At 34.7% G+C, this 25142-nt stretch overlaps 2 protein-coding genes across 2 annotated transcripts; one reads left to right on the top strand and one right to left on the bottom strand.

Moving 5' to 3' along the window:
• The first annotated feature begins 380 nt into the window (after window positions 1-380).
• On the top strand, window positions 381-6257 carry LOC114189547 (ELMO/CED-12 family protein). Its single transcript, XM_028078144.2, has 10 exons — window positions 381-557; window positions 1178-1345; window positions 1462-1564; window positions 2435-2547; window positions 3196-3264; window positions 3742-3857; window positions 4375-4429; window positions 5410-5530; window positions 5770-5912; window positions 6004-6257. Exons 2-10 carry the CDS (start codon window positions 1208-1210, stop codon window positions 6100-6102), a joined length of 957 nt encoding a protein of 318 aa, XP_027933945.1. The 5' UTR covers window positions 381-557; window positions 1178-1207; the 3' UTR covers window positions 6103-6257.
• A 14817-nt stretch (window positions 6258-21074) lies between these two features.
• Window positions 21075-22406, bottom strand: LOC146888860 (uncharacterized). Its single transcript, XM_085666573.1, has 2 exons — window positions 21870-22406; window positions 21075-21767 (listed from the first exon to the last, which is right to left on the bottom strand). The coding sequence occupies exons 1-2, from the start codon at window positions 22404-22406 to the stop codon at window positions 21075-21077; spliced, it is 1230 nt and encodes a 409-aa protein (XP_085522699.1).
• Between the last annotated feature and the right edge of the window lie 2736 nt (window positions 22407-25142).

Here is a 25142-nt window from a genome sequence, read left to right as displayed (position 1 = left end):
TTTACTTTTAATAATATCTTATATTCTGAATATAAAAATATGATGAAAAGAAAATAATAGAGAAAACTACTACTTTATTTATTTTTTATTATTACAATCAATATTAAATGATGATATTTATTACATATTATTATAAAAATAATATATTGCCGGAGTATCATTGCATTGTAAATATAATAAATAAAATTCTCTCTCTATATATATATATTAACATTACAAATAATAAAAATATTAAATTATTAAAATGAAATAGAAAGATAGAAAACTGGAATATAATGGGTACTGGTTTTCGTTTTACAGGAATTTATTAGTGTTACAGAACAGTTGGCAAATAGTATGTTTTCTTGAGGAAGTGACACACAATATAAATCACCGACTAAAATAGAGCATGATGCGGAAATTGATACGAGTATAAATTGGTTTTCATGGAAGAAAAATTTGGGAGTTTCGTTTCATTTCATACATGTAGTATTTCTCCCCTTTCCTCAATGCTCTTCCTAAAATTGAATCATTCGCAAGTCAAGAGTTAGCACACCCAGAACGTTACTGTTGATTTGGTAACACACCATAACACACAATCTCTCTATTAATTTCTTTATTCTTCTGTTTCCTTATCATCCACGAAAACCATTGCCAATACAATTAAGCAAACCCTTTTTCTTTTTAATTCATTTTTCTCATTCATCACCACAATTTTTATTATTTTCATTTCATTCCAAGATTCCTCCCCTTTTTAAAATTCAGGTATTTAAGAACGCCCCAATTTTTGTGTTTTACGTTTCAACTTATTCGTCTCGGGTTCAATTGAGAAGAAAAGAGTTTATTTTATTTTTTATTATTATCGGTAAATGAGACACTTTTAGGGTTTATGCAATTTCTGTTGTTATTCATTTCTGGACGTACTCTGTTATTGAAATTCAGTTCTTTTGTGGCTCTTGTATCCGGGGTTAGGGCAATCAGGGGGAATTAGCCCTTGCGTTTGTGTTTATCAGCATCTGAACCGAAATAATGCTTGTGATGTGGGTTATGGAAACAATAGAGAGCTCTAGCTGGTGTGATGCATGTGTGATGCATGAAAATTGAAATTCATGGAGTTTTATTGAGAACATTGATGATCATAATCTCCTTTAACTTGATGGTTGTGTGCTCTGATAAAGGTTACTTTTTTGACTTGTAGGCTTGAACTGTATAGTAAAGAGGCATACTAATGTCTTCAAGATCGTTGAGGAGACGACTCCATCACGGGGATGTCGATGGCAAAAGGAAGGAGCATTTCGATTCTTCGGGATTAGATTCTTTGAGTGAGCCCTTGCTGGCTGATGATGATTATGCCGAGAATAAGAAGGTGAGGAACTATTTATATTAATTTTGGTGTGTGTGTGTGTTGGGGGGCGGGTATTTTGAATTCATTTTTAAATGTGTATACATTTTTGTGATGTTATGTTTTTCCTTGTCTTACAGATATGTACTCTTGAAGATCTATGGGATGACGAGAGGAAGAGGGCGCAGTTTCATTGGACATTCATATTCTCAAACATCATTGCGCAATGGGCTCAGTGGTTAGGTGTGTGGTGGATGACTGTTTTGGACCTTTCAGATGCAATTAAGTCTGATAGTATCAGTAATTGAGTTGTAGGCTGTTTCACTAATGTTAGCATAGAGCAATACTTGACTACTTTTTTCATCATGAGTGTTTTTTCATTAGCTGCAACTAATCTAATGATGTTATGTTCATTTTTTCCTATGCGGAAGTTGTCTTCTTTTAGTGCATACGTTGACTGACCCATGTTTCCCAAACATTCTCAGAGGGAGCTCTGCATTTAACGTTAAACATGATTCTTGTGGTAATAGTTTACACATTTTGTGCGAAGTGCTAGTTTAATTTTTCTACCAGTGGTAATTATTGGGAACCAATGCTTTTGGTACTCTTCAAGTGAAGAAATTCAATGATCTTTTTCCCTTGAGGTCTTTCATTTATATTGGTAACTAAAAGGATCAATCTTCGGGCTGTGAAGCATTTCTGATGGATCTTCTAAGTATTAGTTGACTGAAATGATGGAGATAGATGATTGATACTAGGTTAGTTATTGAGTTTTGGGGCAGAATCACATGTTGATTGGATCACTACATATGAGGTTTGAAATGTAAAGCCTAGAGATAAACGGGAAACAGTGCTTGGGATATTTAGTTTTTGAAATACACGAACTTTCTATCAGAGGACTGTTATTTATTTCATGTATTTTTTTTACGCTTCTGAAAAAATATAAACCTATACTGTAAGTAGTAAACATCAGGATTTCATGTATTATTATCTGTATCCTTTCTTCATATCTGACTGGTGTACAAATGGGAATACAATGCATGCAGCATGTCATGATTTTAACAGTGATTTTCTGACCTTTAAGCTTTTATTTAATTCATATTGTCTTTGCAGCAAATGTTGTACTAGGATCTGGATCTATTATTGGGCGTCTTTTGTCTTTTCCTTCTTCTGCCTTAAATTTGCCAAACAATAGGATGCTTCCTTCATCACTAAGCCCTCTGCAGGTATGTCTAGGGAAATCTTATCTGGAATTCTTGTGTGCTTGCTTATGCCAAATCAAGTACCCAAATTCTAATTTAAGTCTTTGGAAAATGAATTTATACGAATGATTTTAAAATTTGTATTTCCTAAAATATAAATGTCTTAAATTTATGAACCTATCTCAAATACAGTTGATCAAAACAAATCTCCTGAATCTACCACCCCTCTTTTATGAATGAAATGATGCCAGGGAAATTCTGATAATGTAATCAAGAATTTGATTGGATTTAGTTTAATATTACTGCACGGCTTCTTGAATGTTTTCTGTAAGGCATAAGTGGGAAGTCAATATTTCTTCAAAATTTGATATTTATTTGGTTCAGTTATAAATGGTAAATTTTGCATGGAAAAAAGAAGCAAACTTTGAAATTTGAAGAAGTGTACTCCTTTTGTAATTGTGTTTTACTCAAACATCTGATCTGTGGAGATTTTTTGTTTTGTTTTGTTGAGCTTCTGTAGCCCTTTTAACCGATATGATTGTAGTTGAGGTATTTGTTTGTTTGCTGCTTGTTATATGCTATATATTGGTAGTTATTGTTTATAGCTTCTGGCTGCCTGCTTTTCTTGTTTATAGCAATTCATAGTTATTTTAACATGTATTTCTTTTTTAGGAAGTAAGACTGAGACACCTACGACAACGGCTTGAAGTTCCCTTTGATGGTTCCAAGGCTGAGCACCAAGTATTTAAATAATGCATTTTCTGTTTAAATTTTCATATCACTTTACTGACATTTGCTACTATATCCTACATCCTATCTGTTTTATTTTTAACTTGTCTTTTATTCTGTTGTTGTCTTCTTGTGTATCTTTTGATATAATGAAGCTGCTTTTCTACTTTGTTCTGCAATCTGCATGCATGCTTGATATGTGATCTTATTGTGTTTGAACTGGAATGTGAGCATGACAATTTCTTGACTTGCAAATGCTTGCACACGAAGATAGATAAAATTTAAAATTAAATTCCCTCACATGGATGAACTGAAAGGTGGACAAGCAAAATGACTGTGTTGCATGTCTGTAGTATATAGTATAGGTATCTAATCTACCGATAGGATGTTTCTAAGAATGTACAATATAAATAAATAGTCAATATAATATGTAATATACTTTTTATTATACTGACAGTAGGATGCCATTTCAATCTTTTTTGGTTGCAGGATGCGCTTAAACAACTGTGGAAATTAGCTTACCCTGACAGGGAGCTTCCTCCGCTTAAATCGGAACTTTGGAAGGAAATGGGATGGCAAGGTTCAGACCCTTCAACTGATTTTAGGTGTGTGATAAAAAAACAACGCGTTATACTTTTAAGGAGAGGTTAGGAACTTGGGTATGGATAGGGTTTCATTAACAACAAGTCAAAGACTCAAAATATTATCTCAGACTGTTAACGCTTTACTGGTTTACAATAGTAAATAAGTGGTAGCATATTGACCCTCTCATCCGTTCTGTTGATTTCTGTAATAATCGCGGGCTAACACTCCTTTCAGGTTTTGTACTCTAAATGTTTGATAGTTCGATTTTTTGGAGGGGTAGTTTATCGTGTACCTTTGGGATTAATGTGCTACGTTCTCCCTACATGTTCTTATGGTAGCGTGTACTGATTCTTTTTTTCTATCCAGAAAAATGTCTCCTGAAAGACAATTTTTTGACAAGATATTTCTCAATCATAATCTTGATTTTCCAACAACAGTTTCTTTGAAGTCTCTGATCTTTAGACAGTCGATTGCATATTCTTTGTATTTTGAGGAATTATGTTTAGTTAATATTGAACTTCTAATCATGGTCTGCAGGGGTGGAGGATTTATTTCATTAGAGAATCTCATCTTCTTCGCAAAGACGTATCCAGTAAGTTTCTTCTATTGCATTTGCAGTTATGCATTCACTTCTTACTGATTTTTCATCATATTTAAAGTTATAATTTGCTTACATATTTTTCTCTCAAGGCCAAATTCTATCCCTATCCTTGTAAAGAGAGTGCTTTACTTTGTATAACCTTTGTTGATTGTACTCTTCTATCTACTTGTGCATGATAGAAATTGGCCCATAATTTATCAACTTCGATTCATAAATTACCAGATTGCTAATTAATGTCCCGTTGTGATTTAGAAAATAAGTTATTATATGTATATAGGAAGCCTTTTTTTGCCTATGGTTGATGGAGCTTTAAAATCCTGCAGATCCATATACCTTGCTTCTGTTTTCAAGCTTAGATATTTTCTTTTTCTTAGAAAATATTCTGTAAAACTGTGAAAATTTCACGGGGATGATAAGATATCCCCGTGAAAGGAGAAACTAAAAGAAAATAGAAAATAGAAAAATACTCCCTCACCCTCCAGCTCTTCTATAAGCATTGCTCTGCCATATTTTACTCCTTTTTTTCATCAAAGCCAATGCTAGTAAAATTATATGTTGCTGTTTCTGAATTAGAGTACCAAATTACTCCCGTAATTCAATTTTTTTTTTTATTTGAGAAGACTTTTAGAAATTCCTAACTGACATATAAGAAATATTATGTAAATTTATTCTTGATGACTGAACTGCTACCGGTGTACCAACTTTTCCTTGTGTTTCTGGTTTGGAATTTCTTGCAATTATATAAATTTTCAATATACTGTTGATAAAGTCGTTCTTTCCCCACTGCATTTCTGCTTTCATGTCTTTATATGAAGCAGAAGTTGATTATAAATTCATTGTGCACAATTAAGTATGTTTTTCTGCATTACAATAATGGTTTGAAAACAACGCGTATACACAATGTATTGCATACTTCAATGAGTAGAATGGTTTTGGTTAATTAAGCTCGCTTCTACCTGTCGCTGTCATAGGATTCATTCCAGCGATTATTGAATAAACAAGATGGAACCAGAGCAGACTGGGAATATCCGTTTGCAGTAGCTGGAATCAACATTTCTTTTATGTTGGCTAATATGCTGGATCTTCAAGCAGGTACCGTTATATTCTCTCTAGAAGAAATCAGTGTTCGGTTGTTGTAATGGTGCTGCTGGTTATTTCTCTCCTCTAAGTAATCAAGTTATTGTAGAATCATGTTTCACCAATTCACACATTTAATAGATATTTTAGGGGGTTTCCTTATTTGCACTTAGTGTTGATCTTTGTTTCTTGCTCAGTCAGATACATCATATTCATATATGTAAACTCTTCTGATGCAACTATTTTCCTTTCAGGGAGTCCATCTTCTTTGTCCGGAATCCGTTTTCTCAAATTGCTTGAAGAGGATGAAATGGCATTTGATAACCTTTTTTGTATTGCTTTTCAAATGATGGATGGTCAGTGGCTAGCGAAGCGTGCGACATATATGGAATTTAATGTAATGTAGCATCAAAATTTATCTGTTCATTTCTTCATTATTTCTATTACTCTCTGATAATCTTGATTCATTTATAATTTTTTTTCACTAGGATGTTTTGAAGTTCACCAGAGCGCAGTTAGAGCGCGAGCTTGCTTTGGAAGACATCTCCAGCGTTAAAGATTTACCTGCTTACAGCATGTTGAGATGATTGACAATTGTGATTTAGTTCCAACATTTCTCTGTTTTTCTTTTGACGGAGAATATTAAGATGAAATGTGTCTAAAGCATTTGCCACTTTATCTGTATACAGAAACGGGAAAATGAAGAATTGCAAATATCAGATAAATCTTTTTTATTGATTTCCGTCATGCTTGTATTTAAGCATGTGTATGAGCATGTAGGAAGTTCTTCATAAAATTTCAGCTCCCCAATAATTACCATAATTCAAGTGTACGAGTGCCGGAATATATACTTTTAAAAATATTCAAGTCTGAATTATGTTATCGTCGTCTTATTCTCACAAGATAATATATGATTATAATTAAACTATTATAGGTACACAGGGATCGAGTAAAGTAAACTATTAGATCTAATTCTGTCATCTTTATGATCTTCTAAATTTTTATGTGGAGATTAGCTTTGTTTGGACTAAAGGACAGTGGAAAAGATGAGAGAAAGAAGAAAATAATGTTAAATTAAGAAAAATTGTGAAGAAATGTGTAATATAAACCTTTGATTTAGTTAATAATTGCTCTCTTATTTATTTTATAAAATATATATATATATATATATATATATATATATATATATATGTATATATATTTATTCCAAGTGTGCTATGGAATTTAAGTTTGATAATTAAGTGAAACTCATTAATATATGTATGATATATATTATTCCCTCGTACCTTTTCTACATATATGTTTATTTTTTACTAACTCTTTAAGAAGAAAATATATTCAATTTGTTCATTTTTTTTTACTAACTCCTTTTAAATGATTAATAATAAATCATGATGGTCAGGTGTTACTTCATAATTCTTTTGATTTTTTTTTTAATTTTAGAAAAAGATATTTAAATGTCAATCCAACAATGTATCATGTGTCAGAATGAGGTTTTATATTTATTATTTTTGTTCGATTTAATCCCAATTTTTTAAAAAAAAATAGAACAATTTTATCTCTTTTCAAATTGAAACATTTAATTTTTATATAAATTTTACAAGGTTTTTATTAAAATTTATATTTTTATTAAATATTTTTGGTTTAAGGATGAGAATTAATATTATTGGTATAAAATTTTAAACTAATTATAACCATAAACCAAATTTTTTTAATAAAATATTGAATTTTAATAAAACATCTTTATAACATTTATATTAAAATTAAATTTGGTCTCAATTTGAAGAGGATAAAATTGTTTTATTTAAAAAAAAATTAAACTAATGAACAAAAATGATGAATATAGGAATTAAATTAAGTATAAAACATTACCTCTGACACGTGGCAATCACTGCTTATTACCGTAATAATTTAAACTGAGTTAGCAAAAAATGACCATATTGAACAAAAATTAAAACTTGATTGAAAAAAAAATAATATTAGAACTAAATTAAAAAATCTGAACAAAAATAGAGACAAATATGTAATTTAATCTTATTTAAATAATTCAAAAACTATATAAATCGAAAGAATCATCTCATTTATTTAAATAAAAACACCCTAAAAAAATTATTAAGAAAATTTTTCACACAAAAATAGGAAGTCATTATATCGAGGACAACTTCTGAATGAAGTCACTAACCCCACACAACTTTTGAATGAAGTCTCTAATCTCCCACGTATAAGGGTGAACATGGATTGAATTTTCTCAAATTTCCATCAAGATTCAATATAAATCCAATAAAATGGATTAGATCTACGGTCAAAATTTAGTTGATCTAGTTATAATAGATATGAAGTTTAATCTAAATCCATTTTAACTACATCAACTAAATATGGAATTTTTTTAATCCAATTTAAATTAAATTTAAACTATATTTAATCTACTTTGTCAATGATATTAAATTTGATAAGATCGATCTAGTATACTGACTATTAAATCCATTTGATATAGGCATGGTGTTAAGACTTTGGCAAGCGTGCCAAGTCGTGTAAGTAGTAACTGGTAAGACCGAAATATAATTTCCCAAAAAACTCGTGTATATTAAATAATTGTGCAATTAATAACTAATGTAAACTAAAGAATAAATCCATAATTTGAGTTTTTGTGCATAAAAGTAAGTTTTGCATAAACAAATAAAAGGTGAACTTGAATATTTGAAACTCTTGAGTATGAAAAGGATAGAAATGCAATGGATTAATATTGTTGGGATTAATATTGTTGGATAGAAACTCAGAGGTTCTGCTAAAATGCTCCCAGACCCCGGAGGCACCATAAGTCACAGGCCGAGCCTAAACCAGATGCATCTCCCACTTTGGATATGAGGTTGGAGTTGTTAGAGGCCAAAATAGACAATTTTCAACTTCTGGAACCATAAATGTAAGCCCTCTACCGAATGGGAATGGCGAACATAAAAATGCTGAGGGGCATCTCTCTCACAATTTTATAGCTAAACACTCCCTCAGCTGAGGAGTTTGCTACAATAATTGCTTGGAGATGATGATGATGAGGTGTCAAATGGAGAGGGCGAGGACGACGCATAGAGTTGGAGGGATTCTACCTTTTGTAAGACTCTTTTTGTGGATAGTCCTAAGTTTATTTATGCTTTTAGATTCCAATTTTCAAATTTCATATTTAATTTTCAGTTGATAGTTGTTAAACTTTATAGCTTGGCTAGTGAACTAATATTTTGCAAATGATTTGGTACTTTGATTGAGTAACTTTTGTGCTTGGGTCGGATGATTATCTGTTGTGCTTTTTGTGGGATGATGTTGATTTTGCTTGTGAGCATGAGCTTGTGGTTGCTCTCATTATGTTATAATGATGTTTGATTTTTAATCGAGATCAATGATTTTGGCATATGTTGACAATTGTGAAACCCAAAGATACCCTATGAAAGGTTGTGCCCCAGAGTTGAATTGTGTGAATGTTATCACTAATGAGTGGTGTTGTGAGTGTATTAAAAATATGATAAGCACTATTTTCTTAAGTATTCTATCCTTTGAAGACATTGGAATGAGTTTCGAGTCCATAAGAAAAGAGTAAAGTGATGTTTAACTTAGTCAAAAATTGCATCAACATCATTTAGTAAGGTTGAAAATTAAAACAAGACTATAACTTTTCAATCTAATGAGTGGTGTTATGAGTGTATTAAAGATAGGATAAACACTCTCTCTTCTTAAGTATTTCATCCTCTAAAGACATTTGAATTAGTTGAGTCCATAAGAAAAGAGTTAGGTGATGTTTAACTTAGTCAAAAACAACATCAATATCATTTAGTAAGGGTGAAAATTAAAACGAGACTATGACTTTTGTACTCTAATGAGTGGTGTTGTGAGTGTGTTAAAAATGTGATAAACGCATTTTTCGAGTCCTTAACAAATGAGTTAGGTCATGTTTAACTTAGTCAAAACCTCATTCAACATCATTTAATTAGGGTGAAAATTAAAATGAGATGACCTAAGATATTGTGCAAGTCACATGATAACTTATTGTAATGTGCAAGTCACATGATTACTTAGAGTAACGTGCAACTCACATGACATGTTTAATTCTCACTATAAACAAGGGACTTCACCACCATATTCAAAACTGACACATTCAATCTTCAAATTTCATCTCCTTCTGTAAATTCTCTAGAAGTATTCTTCCACTACAAGTTCAAATGGAAGGTTTCATGTTTGTTTGTGTATATGACAATGGAGAAATGGTTAACGACCCTGAAACTGGAGTGTCCTTTGCATCTACAAAGACAATCATGATCTGCATCCGTAGAGCTTTTGGATTGTCACAACTTCTTTAGATAATAATGGAGAAGACAAACAAAGATCCAAGCAATGAACCTTCAGTCATCTACTTCAGACATGTCACCTACACTAGCACTCAAATCCAAGATGACAATAACTTGGATGACACATTCGAAATGATACTGACCACCCCAAATCTAACATCTATTGAACTGTGCACGACTTATAACTTAGGTACGACAAATTCGCAACAAAATTATTTAACAGTGTAATGAGCATCACCCACAATCACACACCAAATCCACATAACAATCGTTTGACCTTAACACCACCTACATAGGGGAATGGGGAAATGATAGGGTCATATACCCAACTATTAATAGGTCTATCAAACTCAAATATTTTTCAATCCCAACACATCAGAACACGTAATGGTTGTCTCCTCTTGCTATACAAGAAGTTGAAACACTTGATCTACCTACTGCGTCCTTAGACCCTTTTAGTGAAGATGAGGATGGAATATTTTTGAGCAACCCGAAGAGGACAACAAAAACTTAAACATCCACCCTACACAACAACACCCTCATACATATGTCCCATACAACTCACCCCAACACTTTCAATCATATGAAGAATTCACCAAAAACACATACTAAGAATTTTCAAATGCATACAACCACCATACAGTGTTGCATGAGAACCTCAACCATGATGCCTCTACATTAACCCATGAAATGAGGTTCCAAACAACAGAACAAGTGGTAGATGCTCTAAACAGATATTACATAACAAAACATTGCACATACAGAACCACACACTAAAACACAACAAGGTTGAGGGTGCAATGCGTCCAACAACTATGTCCTTGAAAGTGTCAAGCAATATTACGTACAATAGACAAAGTTTGGGAAATAAGAAAAATTGAAGGTGTGCACACATGTGCCATACAACTTATTACACATAACCACAAGAACCTGAGGTCACGATTCATTTTCCAACATGTTCGTCAAATGGTGAAGTCTGACTCGTCCACACCAATTGCAACTATCATTTCTTCCATCCAAACCTCTATGGGGTACAACATCCTACATAAAGGCTTGGTTGGCTAAACAACAAGCAATTGAAGATGTCTACGAGAATTGAGAACAATCCTTCAACAAATTGTTATGCCTCCTACAAGCCATGCAAACTTATCTTTATGGGTTTGTATACAAACTCAAAACACATACAATTACAAATGGGGACGTGGTCCTACAAAACTAGCAACACTTTGGAAGAATTTTTTAGACCTTCAAACCCTACTTTAATGGATGTGCATATTGCAAATTAATAATTCAAATGGACGGAACCTTCCTATACAAAAGATATACATGCACCCTTCTAGTGGCTGTAGCACAAGATAAGAGAAACAAAATAATTCTCCATTGCTTTTGTTATAGTAGGGGGTGAAACAGTGAAACTTGTTTTTCTTTTCTTTAAAAACCTTTGGAGGCATGTTACACCTCAAGAAAATTTGTGATTAATGTCAAACCGCCACAGCTCTATCAGTGCAACATTCAACAAACCCACAAGTGGTTGGACTGAAGGAAACTATTTGCATGTGTATTGTATTCGACACATTGCACAAAATTTCACATAAAAGATTTTAGAATTCAACCCTGAAAGAGGACTTCGTCAACATGGGAAAGTTCTTACATGTATATATTTTTATTACCTATTATATGATCTTCATTATTCATCCTCATTATTACTAAGTAATTTTTTTAATTAAATTTGACGATATGCAATGACTGAGCCACGATGCAACTATTACTACAACATAATTAGGGAAAACAATCTATAAGCAATAGCATGGATTGACCATATTCCAAGAGAGCAATGAACGCTTGCGTATGATCAAGGCAGAAGATGGGGTCACTTAACAACAAATCTGGGTGAAGCAATCAACTTTGTCCTAAAGAAGACAAGAAATTTACCTATCTCTTCCATAGTGTTGGCCACGTACACCTAATGCAACATCTACTTCAACAAAAACGGGAACCAAATAACTGCAATGGAAAGTGCTGGTCATGTTTACTCTAAATATGCCACGAGGGTCCTACAAGATGCGGACTCAAAATCAAACACCCATAGGGTGGTTGAATTTGATAGAAATACAACAAGATTTTGAGTGGAGGAGATGGTAAACTCGAGAGAAGTACGTCCTCTAGGAAATTTTTTGTTAGACTAGATGAACGGTGGTGTGAAGAATATTGACCACCATACCAAGAGTTACAGGTTTGACCTCATCCAACCACAAAGAAAAGTGAAAGGGATCGGCCAAAATCAACTGGAATAAAATCTGAGATGAACATCAAGAAAAAACGACAACAATAAAAATGTTCATATTATAGAACAGCAGGACACACAAAAAATAATTATCCTAACAAATCCTGAACTTAAAAGAATCAACATCTCACCACTAATTTATCTTCGATAATTATATTGAATGAATAAATTTTAGGTGTATTAAATCATATATCTTTTATTGTTAGTTTTCATTATATCCATCTTACACTTTTTATATTTTAACTTAAATCAAACACAAATAATATTAACTTTTTAATAATAAAAAATAAATATGAATATTAAAAACTATTTTTTTCTAATAATAAAACACTATTTATTTCTTAACGTTTAATTTTTAATTTCATAATTTTTACTGTCATTATTTACTAAATTTTATAGCTTTTTATTTTGTTTAATTTTAGTGTTTTTATTATTTTTTACTTCTTTCATATTTAAATTTTATTAAATATACTTATAATTTTTTTATTTCTTTAATTATATTTGTATATATAACTTTTATTTTATTTATATTTAAATTTTATTGAATATATTTATTATTTTTTTTAATTCTACTACTTTTTAATAAATCAAGTTAATATTTTTTTCCTTCATTTTTAAAATAATATTATTTAATAAATTTTCAATCAATTACTTAATTTAATTTTTAATAATTTATTTATAACATATTAAATAATAAGATAATTTATTTATTTTAAAAAATTACATAAATTATAGTATTATAAATTATTACATTAATCATTATTAAATTAATTTATTATATTTCTTACATTTCTTTGTTAAACTTTTCTTATAAAATACCCAAATTAAAAAGATAAAAATAAATTTTTTAACTTTTTCTTTCCCTCCATTTAAAAAATGTGAAAAATTAATAAAAAAAATAAAAATCAAACTCTGAATTCGATTTTTCGATAATCGAATTCGGACCTGTTTTCAGACTAACCAGATCATAAACGTAATTTAGAATTCGGTTTAGAATTCAATTTTTCGAAAATCGAATTCTGAATTTAAAACAAAATCATGTTAAATTAGTAAATTTAATGTACATTATACTATTTGTGTAATATTTATGATAAACTGTGCTAAAGTGAAAAAAAAAAAAAAAAACTCTAGAAAAGGAATCGCTTTGAAAATGTATGGTAGTAGGAAAATGAAAGTGAGAGTAAGAACGTAGCAGAATACCAATGGCGAAGCGTGTGATGACAGTGAAGACGAGAGGCAAGTTCCCAAACAAATGTTTGGCTTATAACATTGAGATCAAAGGCTGGTGCTCTGCCACTATCCACGTCATCTTCATCTCTTTCCACACCCTCTTCACCGATGATAATTCCTCCTATTCATATTTTTCTGAAGATGTTTTTTTTTCTTTCCAGCAACTTTGCAAGGGCAAAGCAGAGGAAGAACTTTGCGGATGACAATATAGTGAAAATAATAAAAAAGATGATAAGCAGGTATGCAGCGGTAACTTGATAAAAAATTTAAGGATTATAAATTAGATTTTTTATATATAATTTTTTTTAGTTAAAAAAAAAAGTTATTATTTTTTTTATTTTGTATGTTTAAAACAAGTCCCATAACAGTATATTTTAAAAAATATAATTATTATTCGTTATTATATCACAATATTAAATTATGAATACCAATTTTATATAAATTCTTGGTACTTCATTAATTTGATTGGATAAATATTATCAAATTTCAGGACATTTTTTCCTGATCGCGTTCTAATGAATTTTTAAATTCATTATATGTAATTCTAGAAATTTGTTTTTCGTTGTCTTGAATTCTTGATTCTCGTGAAATGTTTTAAGTTTAATTAACGTAAATACATTTTTTTTTTCATTTTTATCACAAACCTTCATCCTTCAGAAAAAGAATCCATTATTTTACTCTTTATTATAATCTTTCTAATATAAATTTATCACTTCTCACCTATTTAGAAAAAAAAGAAGATAAAATTTATATTCACAATTATCACATTACAAAACATAACAAAACACATACTTTAAGTAAATAAGCAACCCTGTATAAATTCAAAACTTTAAAAAATTTACCATAGGCAGAAAAACACAAAATCCCTAAATTTCATAATTAAGAATTATACTAATTTGGGAAAAATTATAATTAAGGTTGATATCAATTTCATAAAAGAATTCCTAAAATTATAATTAGAGTTTATACTAATTTGAAATAAACATCCTAAGAAGAATCATAAATTTAACATACATAAATCATTATAAGATACATTGATATGTAAGAGATCATGCAAAAAATATATATTTCAATTTTAATATATATGTTCTTTGACATCTGTTTTTCAATTTATCTTTTTGTATTTTTTTTTTCTTCTCACACACCTTCACAATAACTTTGGAAAGATCTTATAATAAAAAAATCCTAATTTTTTTATAAATTAATGTTTCCATTAAATTTTTTATTTTACTTATTATTATTATTTTTTATAATATAAACTTAATATAAATAATATACTATTATAATTTAAAAAATATATAAATATATATAAAAAAAAGTCCAAAAATTTTAGGAGCCGGCCTCCTTGTCCGTATAATATTCCGCGATTGTAGGTAACAATCTTAGTTTTGCTCTTGCATGAAGCGAGAAAGAGCCATCAGAGACGTTATAAACAAGACAACTTCTGTGTATCACTAGTAGATACAATGAATGATTTCTATCACCTTTTAGATTTTCTATGTTGTTTGTTTGATTCTGGGTTTTATTCTGGGCCGTGGGCTTGCATTTGTGCATTTTTGAAGCCCGTTTGGTACTGCAATTTCCATTTTTATTGGTTGGAAGTTGTGTAACATGCATGTGATCTGAAGCATAAGTCTTGTCCATCGGCAGTGGGGTCTGCTGAGCCTTCTGCAGCGTATTTTGTCAGCTCGACGCACGGCATTAATGGCTTTGGTGTCGTGTTTGCCGACTTTTGAGTATGTGGTATAAAATGGGTCAGTGAAGACACGTGACGAGTATAGTACGATTTTGTCATTGTTAAATGTTACAAAATATTTAAAATATAGAAAAATTTTAGACATTGACTTCGTATTTATAATAAAGATTAAATATTTTATTATTTTTACAAATTCCTTCGAAGGAAACGCCTTCTATCTAATGAAAGGTTCTGACAGATAAGGTTGCATTGAGATTCCATAACAAATAGCGGATGGACGAAAATGAATGTTGTAGCCAATTTAATATGTGAACCAGAGATATTAAAATGGATTTATAGATTTAAATATGTGAGTCAATATGGTTTATTTATTATGGGTTTAAGTTAAATTGGGTTAAATAAAATTGAGTGGATTTAATATTTTTTTACAATTCTTTTTTTAATTTCATTTTGGTTAATAATATTTGTATCCTTAATTAATTTGATTGTTAAAAGTTATATACGGTGATATTTTAATTTTATAGTAAATTATTTAAACAATCGTTTTATAATTTTTTTTTTAAAAATTAATATGATAAAAATGTGTAAATTTTTCATTTATATTTTGTTGAATAACATGACACAAAATATATAATACTAGTCATATTTTCTTAGACTACATGAACACTTTATTAAAAACAATTCATAATTAGTGATGAATATGATAAAGATATTGGTTCTTGATCTTACTATGATTGTCATTTCATGAATTGTTTAAAAATTTATTAAAATATTTGAATACTTAAAAATAAATAAATAAATAATTTTTTTATGTGGGTTGGTGAGTCAATCCACTTAATCTACCAACCCGTGATAAGTTGAACTCGGTTGCAAAATTTTTGGCTCACTATAAAATAAGTTGGATTGAACTCACTCAATTTTTAATTCGACTCATTATAAGTTAATCTGTATAAATTAGATTAACTCACTTTAATATATCTTATATGAACTAATTTGATTGATAAATTATCGGTAAACTAGAAAAGTAAATATATAATTGAATACATAATAACCTTTTTTATGATTATCTTTTAGAAATAGAGACATTCTCGGAATGCACATTTTAAGTAGAATTTATAATTACATTAATATTTATATGTATATAATAATATATTAATGTGACTAACTTATATTTAATACAACATACATAAACTTGAACAAAAAGGTGTATCTTTAAAATAGACTTGAAAAAAAAATCATAATTATTATACCTGATAATCTATTAATCATATTTGTCATCTGAAGAATAGTCTTTTTTTTACATCTTTTGAATTATTTTCATGTATAGCTAAATGAAGTTTAAACAGCTAACTCAATATTAAATATACTTGATATACTTGACTTTTGTCGAGAGATATAAGATGTTCCTTTACTAAATACTTATTTCAGAATATGCAATTGAAGATAAACATTTTTGTTTGATAAATTTTCCAAATTCTGAAAATATATTTCTCTACCGTCTAATTGTTTTTACAATTTTTAGTTTAATTTTGGGTGTAATTTGTAACATCCCATTTAATAGTTTTTCACGCTATCAAATAAAACATTATATTATGATTAAGCACAGTAGATAGTAAAGAGAGCAGCAATATAGAATATACATATGATACAGTCATCCAAAACATATTCTATGAATTCCTGGTGAAGAACATAGGTATTCAAACATAAACTAAAACATCCCAAAACTACAAGGTATCTAATCCACGAGAACTATCACAAAACTGCAAATCAATCACTCAGCTCTTGCTAGAGAGAGGGCCATCATCATCTGGACTCAGCCCTGCTCACACCAACAGCAGGTGATCATAGCAAGGAGAAAACATAAGGAAAACAAACATAAACGATAAGGGTGAGCAAACTAAGATTTGAGAGAAAAACTTACAATTCATATTGAAAATATCAATCACAAACATATTGCAATTATACATAAAATTCTAGACTCGATATCCGGATTGTGTAAGTGACATTGGAGCTCTTGGTGGCTTGCACCTGTGAAGGTTCTCAAACTCTGCAGAGTTTGGACACAAGGGGTTACCACCCAACCTCTCACAGGGTAAGTCCCCTTCGCGTCTAAGGCTCTATCGAATCCAAAGACTAGGACCTCCTGCTACTCCTCACGACATAATCCATTCTACTTTACATGAGCATGAATGATTATTGGAATTTCAGGATGCCATCCAATACGGATTCCTCATGTCCTTACACACACTAACAAGCTCTTATGAATTTCCCTTAAAACTCCATTACAAACACAACTTCTCATCATTCACAATCATCAACTATTCAATTCTCACTATGTTCATAACAACATTTCAAGCATATAGGAGAGTAACTGCACATAATTACAATACTTCATATCATTTCACTCATTAAAACAGGACTCCAAGCCATCCACTGCAGTGGCCCTCGCCCAAGCTAGAAAATCCAGCCTAGGCGAGAGGCCGTCTGGCTCAGGCGAGACTTTAACAATGGCGAAATTAAAAACCTGAGCGAACTCTCGCTCAGGCTAGGCTGGTTTGCTTAGACGAGGACAACTCTCGCTTAAGCGACTCCAGCTCGCCTAGGCGAGACTTCGCGCAGGAACATGGGTGATTTCTCTGATAGTTTCGCTCAGGCGAGAGCCACTCGCCCAGGCGAAAATACCAGTTTTCAAGCCTGTTCTTACATGCAAGAGTCCAGATTCATCACAAGATCATCAACCCACAGTGATCACGCAATTCAATCATCAATTTAATAATTAAACATGCAATTCAGACTTATCAAGACAAATTCTAAATAATTTGAGTAAAAATTCGTTAACCCCCCTTACCTTTGGAATTTCCACAAGAAATGACTCTTCAACCAAAGAGAATACCTCAACCTCCCAACCTAAGGCACTGAATTACAATTGCAATTGGTGAGAACAAATTCTACCACAACCCAAAATGCTGGAATTACTTAGAATTCGAAAATCAGAATACGAGGGAGGATACAAGTTGACTTACACGTAGGAAAGGAAGACTCAGCTTGGGGAAGTGGTTCTGATCTTGCTTCAGCCCTAAATTCTACAACAGGGAAGAGGGTTAGACCTACTACAGTAAATCTTTGGGTGAATTTGGTAGAGAGAAGGCAAAGAAAGAGTAAGGGAAGGAGAGGGTATTAGGGAGAGATAATGGGTTTTGTTTTTGTGAAGTGGTGGCAGAGAAAGGTTCTCACATTCTCCCCATCAACAAAAATTTTCGACTTGAAAATTGAGACTTACCAGAGAATAGATGTGGATATGATTCCTTCACGTCCTTTTCAAGTTTCCAAGTGGAATCACCCGTTTTCTTGTCCGAGATGACCTGAACTAGGCTGATGGTTTTTCCCATGTGTTGTCTTGTCTGGCTATCCCCTAGACTAATAGGCTGAACCTCTACTGAAAGATCACTCCTGATATGCAAATCCTCTGCTTCCAGTACATGAGAGGGATCAGACACATACTTCCGGAGCTGGGAGACGTGAAACATCGAGTGGAGATTGGCCAATTGAGGAGGTAGGGCGATTTCATAAGCAACTGGTCCAATCCTCCGCAGAATCTGATATGGACCAATGAATTTGGGGGATAGCTTTCTCGAGCGAATAGCCCTTCCCACACCAGTGGTCGGGGTAATCCTCAAGAATACATGGTCTCCAGCTGCAAACTCTAACGATCTTCTCCTCTGATCTGCATAGGATTTTTGTCTACTTTGGGATGTTTTCATCCTTTCTTTTATTAACTTAATCTTCTCGGTAGTTTGCCTCAGCAACTCGGTCCCACTACCACTGACTCTCCATCTTGGTACCATCACAACGGAGTCCTGCATCTCCTGCCATAGAGGGCCTCATAGGGTGTCATGCCAATACTCGCATGGAAACTATTATTATAAGTGAACTCTACCAAGGGCAGGACCTTATCCCAAGCACCTAGATGATCAAGTATGCACGTCCGCAAGAGATCCTCAAGAGACTGAATGGTCCGCTCTGATTGGCCATCCGTCTAGGGGTGATAAGTTGAGCTCATAGTCAGCCTGCTGCCCAAGGCACTTTGTAAAGTCTGCCAGAATCAGGAGGTGAATCGTGGATCCCTATCAGAGACTATGCTCGACGACACTCCATGTAATCTCACGATCTCACTGATATACAACTGTGCCAGCTTCGTCATGGACATCCTCAAATTCACTGCTAGAAAGTGAGCACTCTTAGTTAGGCGGTCTACCATAACCCATATGGCATCATGGCTCTTCACTGTCTGTGGTAAATGGGTCACGAAGTCCATAGCAATGCTATCCCATTTCCACTCCGGGATCTCCAACTGTTGCAGCATCCCTCTAGGTCTCTGATGTTCTGCCTTAGCCTTTTGGCACGTCAAGCAGGATGACACATACTGAGCAATATCTGACTTCATTCCCGACCACCAGAATGATTCTTTTAAATCATGGTACATTTTAGTCATGCCTGGGTGCATGCTAAAACGACTCTTGTGCCCCACTTCAAGAATCATACCCTTCACTTCCAGGTCTTCTGGTATGCAGACTCTGCCTCTGAACCTCAACACCCCATCACTTCCTAGCATAAAGTCCTTGGCTTTCTCAGTGCCAAGCAACTCCACTGTTCTCCGTAACTTAGGATCGGATAACTGCCTCTCCTTTATCAGGACTAGGAAATCGCTAGATACTGTGAGATGATTGCACCTAATGACATTCTCTCCCAATGCCACCTGCAACTGCATGTCCCTGAACTGTTCCACCAATTCCAACTCTCTAGCCATCATATAGGATGCATGGATTGTTTTTCGGCTTAGGGCATCAGCCACCACATTTGCTTTCCCTGGATGGTACAACAACTCAAAGTCAAAGTCCTTTAAGAACTCCATCCATCGCTTCTGCCTCATGTTCAATTCTTTCTGATCAAACAGATACTTCAGGCTCTTGTGGTCACTGAAAACTTGGAACCGTGCGCCATACAGATAATGCTTCAAGATTTTTAGAGCAAACACCACGGCGGCTAGCTTTAAGTCGTGTGTGGGGTGGTTCTTTTCATGACCCTTCAGCTGTCTCGAGGCGTAAGCAACCACTCTTCGTTCTTGCATCAGAACGCACCCTAACCCCTGGTGTGAGGCATCGTAGTAAACCTCAAAAGGCCTACTGGTACCAAGAATCACCAACACGGACGCAATAGTCAGCTTCTGCTTCAACTCTTGGAAACTAACCTCACAACGGTCAGTCCAAGCAAAAGGCTGATCCTTGCGAGTCAACTAGGTTAAGGGGGCCACGATCTTAGAGAATCCTTCAATGAACCTCCTGTAGTAGCCTGCCAGCCCCACAAAACTCCTAATCTCAGTCACTGATTTCGGACGCTCCCATCTCAACACAGCTTCCACCTTGGATGGATCCAATGATATGCCTTGAGTTGAGATCATATGCCCCAAGAATTGGACTGTGGTCATCCAAAACTCGCACTTGGAAAATTTTACATACAACTGCTTCTCCGTCAAGATGCTTAGAACTGTCCTCAGATGTCTCGCATGATCTTCACGAGTTCGGGAGTATATTAGGATGTCGTCGATGAAAACCACTACAAACTTGTCTAGAAACGGTCTGAAGATTCTGTTCATATAGTCCATGAACAAGGCAGGGGCGTTAGTCACGCCGAAGGGCATCACGACGTACTCGTAGTGTCCATATCTGGATCTAAAAGCGGTCTTCTGTACATCATCAGACTTAACTCTAATCTGATGGTACCCCGATCTCAGGTCGATCTTAGAAAACACCGCAGCACCGTGCAACTGATCCATCAAGTCATCTATCCGAGGCAGAGAATATTTGTTCTTGATGGTTAACTTGTTAAGTTGCCTATAATCCACGCAAAGCCTGGAGCTGCCATCCTTCTTCTTGACCAACAACACCGGCGCTCCCCAGGGTGACACGCTTGGTCTGATAAACTGTTTCTCAAACAACTCTTCAATTTGTTGTTTTAACTCTACCACTCAGTAGGAGCCATTCTGTAAGGTGTCATTGATACTGGTCCTGCTCCAGGCACCAAATCAATGGAGAACTCTACCTCCCTAGAAGGGGGTAAGCCATGCACATCCTCAGGGAAAACATCTGAAAACTCCCTCACCACTGGCGTCTCAAGATGTCCATCCCCACTCTCAACGGATAGTTGGGTCAAAATCAGAAAACACTGAGATCCCTCTTTGATGGCTTGATCTACCTGCTGTGAGGACATCAGTACATCTCTCTCCTCTGAGCTAGGGAATAACACTTTCTTCTCATTGCAATCAATGAGAATGCGATTAGCAGATAGCCAATCCATTCCCAAGATTACATCCAGCCCTTCCAGGGGTAAACCGATAAGGTTTACCTTGTACTTGCGTCCCTCAACCTCGATCAAACGCCTAGCACACAAAGTTGAGGTCCTGACCATCCCAGAAGCAGGCGTGGACACTACTAGGTCATACTGAAGTTCCCTCACCGGAAGATCCAACTCTACCACTACTGACTCCGACACAAATGAATGTGTCGCTCCCGAATCATATAAAACACGAAAACCCCTACCAGCAATCACACAAGATCCGATGATGAGGTTACCTGATTTGACTGCCTCCGTACCCGTCACGGCGTACACTCGACCAGCTGCTTGAGGCCTTGCACCTCCCTTTGCCTGCTGTGACTGAGACTATGCCGGAGGCCTAGGAACTGCACTCCTACTGGTGGGGCACTCTCGGATAAAGTGACCCTCCTGACCACACCTGTGACAAGTCCTCTTGCCCACCAGTTGAGGGCAAGCATTCTTCATGTGGGGTCCTCCACAATGATAACACTGCGGCCTGGAAGACTGAGACTGTTGTGGCTGATGCGGAAATCTCCTAGGCTCTTGGGGGTGAGGCCTGGAGTATGGCCTCCTCCTATCATCCCGTCTGCTCACAGACCCAAATGGTCCTCCCACCTTCTGCTGGGATCGTTGCTGAGCCTCAACTTCAGCTTTCAGCTTCTCCATTACCCTTGCCTTCTCCACTAAAGCAGGAAATTCCTGAATAGAGAGAGGGGCTACCATGAGTTTGAGGTCACCCCTCAACCCATTCTCAAATTTCCTACACTGCCAATCTTCTGCCATCCTCAAGGTATGAAATCTTCCTAAGTGCTTAAATTTTTCTGCATATTCAGACACTGACATCTTCCCTTGCATCAGCTGCAAGAACTCGACCTCCTTGGCGTACCTCACACTGTCTGGGAAGTACTCAGCATAAAAATTTTTCTTAAACAACTCCCAGGTGACAGTCTCCCTACTGTCCTCTGGCATCATCTTCATACTCGACCACTAGTGGACGGCCTCTCCAGCAAGCAGATACTCTGAATATGCCAGTCTATTCTCTGTAGGACACCTCTTGGCGTCGTAAATCCGCTCCATGTCTTTCATCCACTGATCTGCTTCATCAAGGCTAGTCTTGCCATCGAAGCGGGATGGATGGTGTTAAAGAAAGTCCTCCAAACTCCACTCTTGTACTCGTGGTGGTGGAGCTTGGGAAGGTGCAGCTGCGGAACGATTCTCTCCCATCTGATGTAGGGCTTCCAAATGCCTTTACTGAGTCGCCTCTGTTGCTAACCTTGTAGACTCCATCTGCTGCAAGGCCAAGTTATGTTGATTCACCATATTAGCATTCTGCTGCTGCATGGCTGCTATCATTGCCTCAATGGTTCCCACCAAGTGAGAGTTGCCCGGGTTTGGAATAGGAGGAGGGGGAGGTCTAGGTGCCATAACTCTGACCACACAAAGAGATAAACCAACAGGGTAGCTAGCAGATACTATAACTATACCCAAAACGCTTCGAGAAACACATAACAGAAACTAAGCAAGATCACACCTACAAACCCCAAGGAACTATTTCTCTAATACAAAAAATGTAACATCCCATTTAATAGTTTTTCACGCTATCAAATAAGACATTATATTATTATTAAGCACAACAGATAGTAAAAAGAGCAACAATATAGAATATACAGCTGATACAGTCATCCAAAACATATCCTATGAATTTCTGGTGAAGAACATAGGTATTCAAACATAAACTAAAACATCCCAAAACTACAAGGTATCTAATCCACGAGAACTATCACGGAACTGCAAATCAATCACTCAGCTCCTGCTAGAGAGAGGGGCATCATCATCTGGACTCGGCCCTGCTCACACCAACAGCAGGTGATCATAGCAAGGAGAAAACATAAGGAAAACAAACATAAACGATAAGGGTGAGCAAACTAAGATTTGAGAGAAAAGCGTACAATTCATATTGAAAATATCAATCACAAACATATTGCAATTATACATAAAATTCTAGACTCGATATCCGGATTGTGTAAGTGACATTGGAGCTCTTGGTGGCTTGCACCTGTGAAGGTTCCCAAACTCTGCAGAGTTTGGACACAAGGGGTTATCACCCAACCTCTCACAGGGTAAGTCCCCTTCGCGTCTAAGGCTCTATCGAGTCCAAAGACTAGGACCTTCTACTACTCCTCACGACATAATCCATTCTACTCTACATGAGCATGAATGATTATTGAAATTTCAGGATGCCATCCAATACGGATTCCTCATGTCCTTACACACACTAACAAGCTCTTATGAATTTCCCTTAAAACTCCATTACAAACACAACTTCTCATCATTCACAATCATCAACTATTCAATTCTCACTATGTTCATAACAAAATTTCAAGCATATAGGAGAGTAATTGCACATAATTACAATACTTCATATCATTTCACTCATTAAAACAGGACTCCAAGCCATCGACTGCAGTGGCCCTCGCCCAAGCTAGAAAATCCAGCTTAGGCGAGAGGCCGTCTCGCTCAGGCGAGTCAATCTCGCCTAGGCGAGACTAACAGTGGCGAAATTAAAAACCTGAGCGAACTCTTGCTCAGGCTAGGCTGGTTCGCTTAGACGAGGACAACTCTCGCTTAAGCGACTCTAGCTCGCCTAGGCGAGACTTCGCGCAGGAACATGGGTGATTTCTCTGATAGTTTCGCTCAGGCGAGAGCCACTCGCCCAGGCGAAAATACCAGTTTTCAAGCCTGTTCTTACATGCAAGAGTCCAGATTCATCACAAGATCATCAACCCACAGTGATCACGCAATTCAATCATCAATTTAATAATTAAACATGCAATTCAGACTTATCAAGACAAATTCTAAATAATTTGAGTAAAAATTCGTTAACCCCCCTTACCTTTGGAATTTCCATAAGAAATGACTCTTCAACCAAAGAGAATACCTCAACCTCCCAACCTAAGGCACTGAATTACAATTGCAATTGGTGAGAACAAATTCTACCACAACCCAAAATGCTGGAATTACTTAGAATTCGAAAATCAGAATATGAGGGGGATACAAGTTGACTTACACGTAGGAAAGGAAGACTCAGCTTGGGGAAGTGGTTCTGATCTTGCTTCAGCCCTAAATTCTGCAACAGGGAAGAGGGTTAGATCTACTGCAGTAAATCTTTGGGTGAATTTGGTAGAGAGAAGGCAAAGAAAGAGTAAGGGAAGGAGAGGGTATTAAGGAGAGATAGTGGGTTTTGTTTTTGTGAAGTGGTGGCAGAGAGGGGTTCTCACATAATTATTAATGTATTCTGGCATTAGGATTGAATTTGCAATAGAAAAGAGAAAGCTGAAGTACAAAAACAAATAAATGAAGAAAATGAACATAAAAATAGAAACATGGAAACTAAAATGCTCTAAACAAATGTATATATATAGTTAAAGTACTTCATGCATGTTCTAGAATTTGAGAAATGTGTGGCGTTAAACCATCATTCAATAAAGATGTCACTCTTTCGAAATTATCATACTTTCGTTGCCTTAACCTTTCCAAGTCTTTTCACCTGATCGGTTAATGCGATCGATGTTCTTTTATTTTCGATATCTTACTAACCATTTTTGTTAAATCTTTTTGCAGTTCCAAAGCTTGTTACCAATCGAATGCTGCTACTGTTGAAGGGCAATCAACCCCAATCCTTGATGGTGCACCATCGAGGGTCGAAAAGAAAAA

Source organism: Vigna unguiculata, chromosome 1 (assembly GCF_037176805.1).
Source record: "Vigna unguiculata cultivar grain cowpea cultivar isolate G323 ecotype 2 chromosome 1, ASM3717680v1, whole genome shotgun sequence".
Lineage (NCBI taxonomy): Eukaryota > Viridiplantae > Streptophyta > Magnoliopsida > Fabales > Fabaceae > Vigna > Vigna unguiculata.
This window is presented reverse-complemented; position numbering and strand designations above follow the sequence as displayed.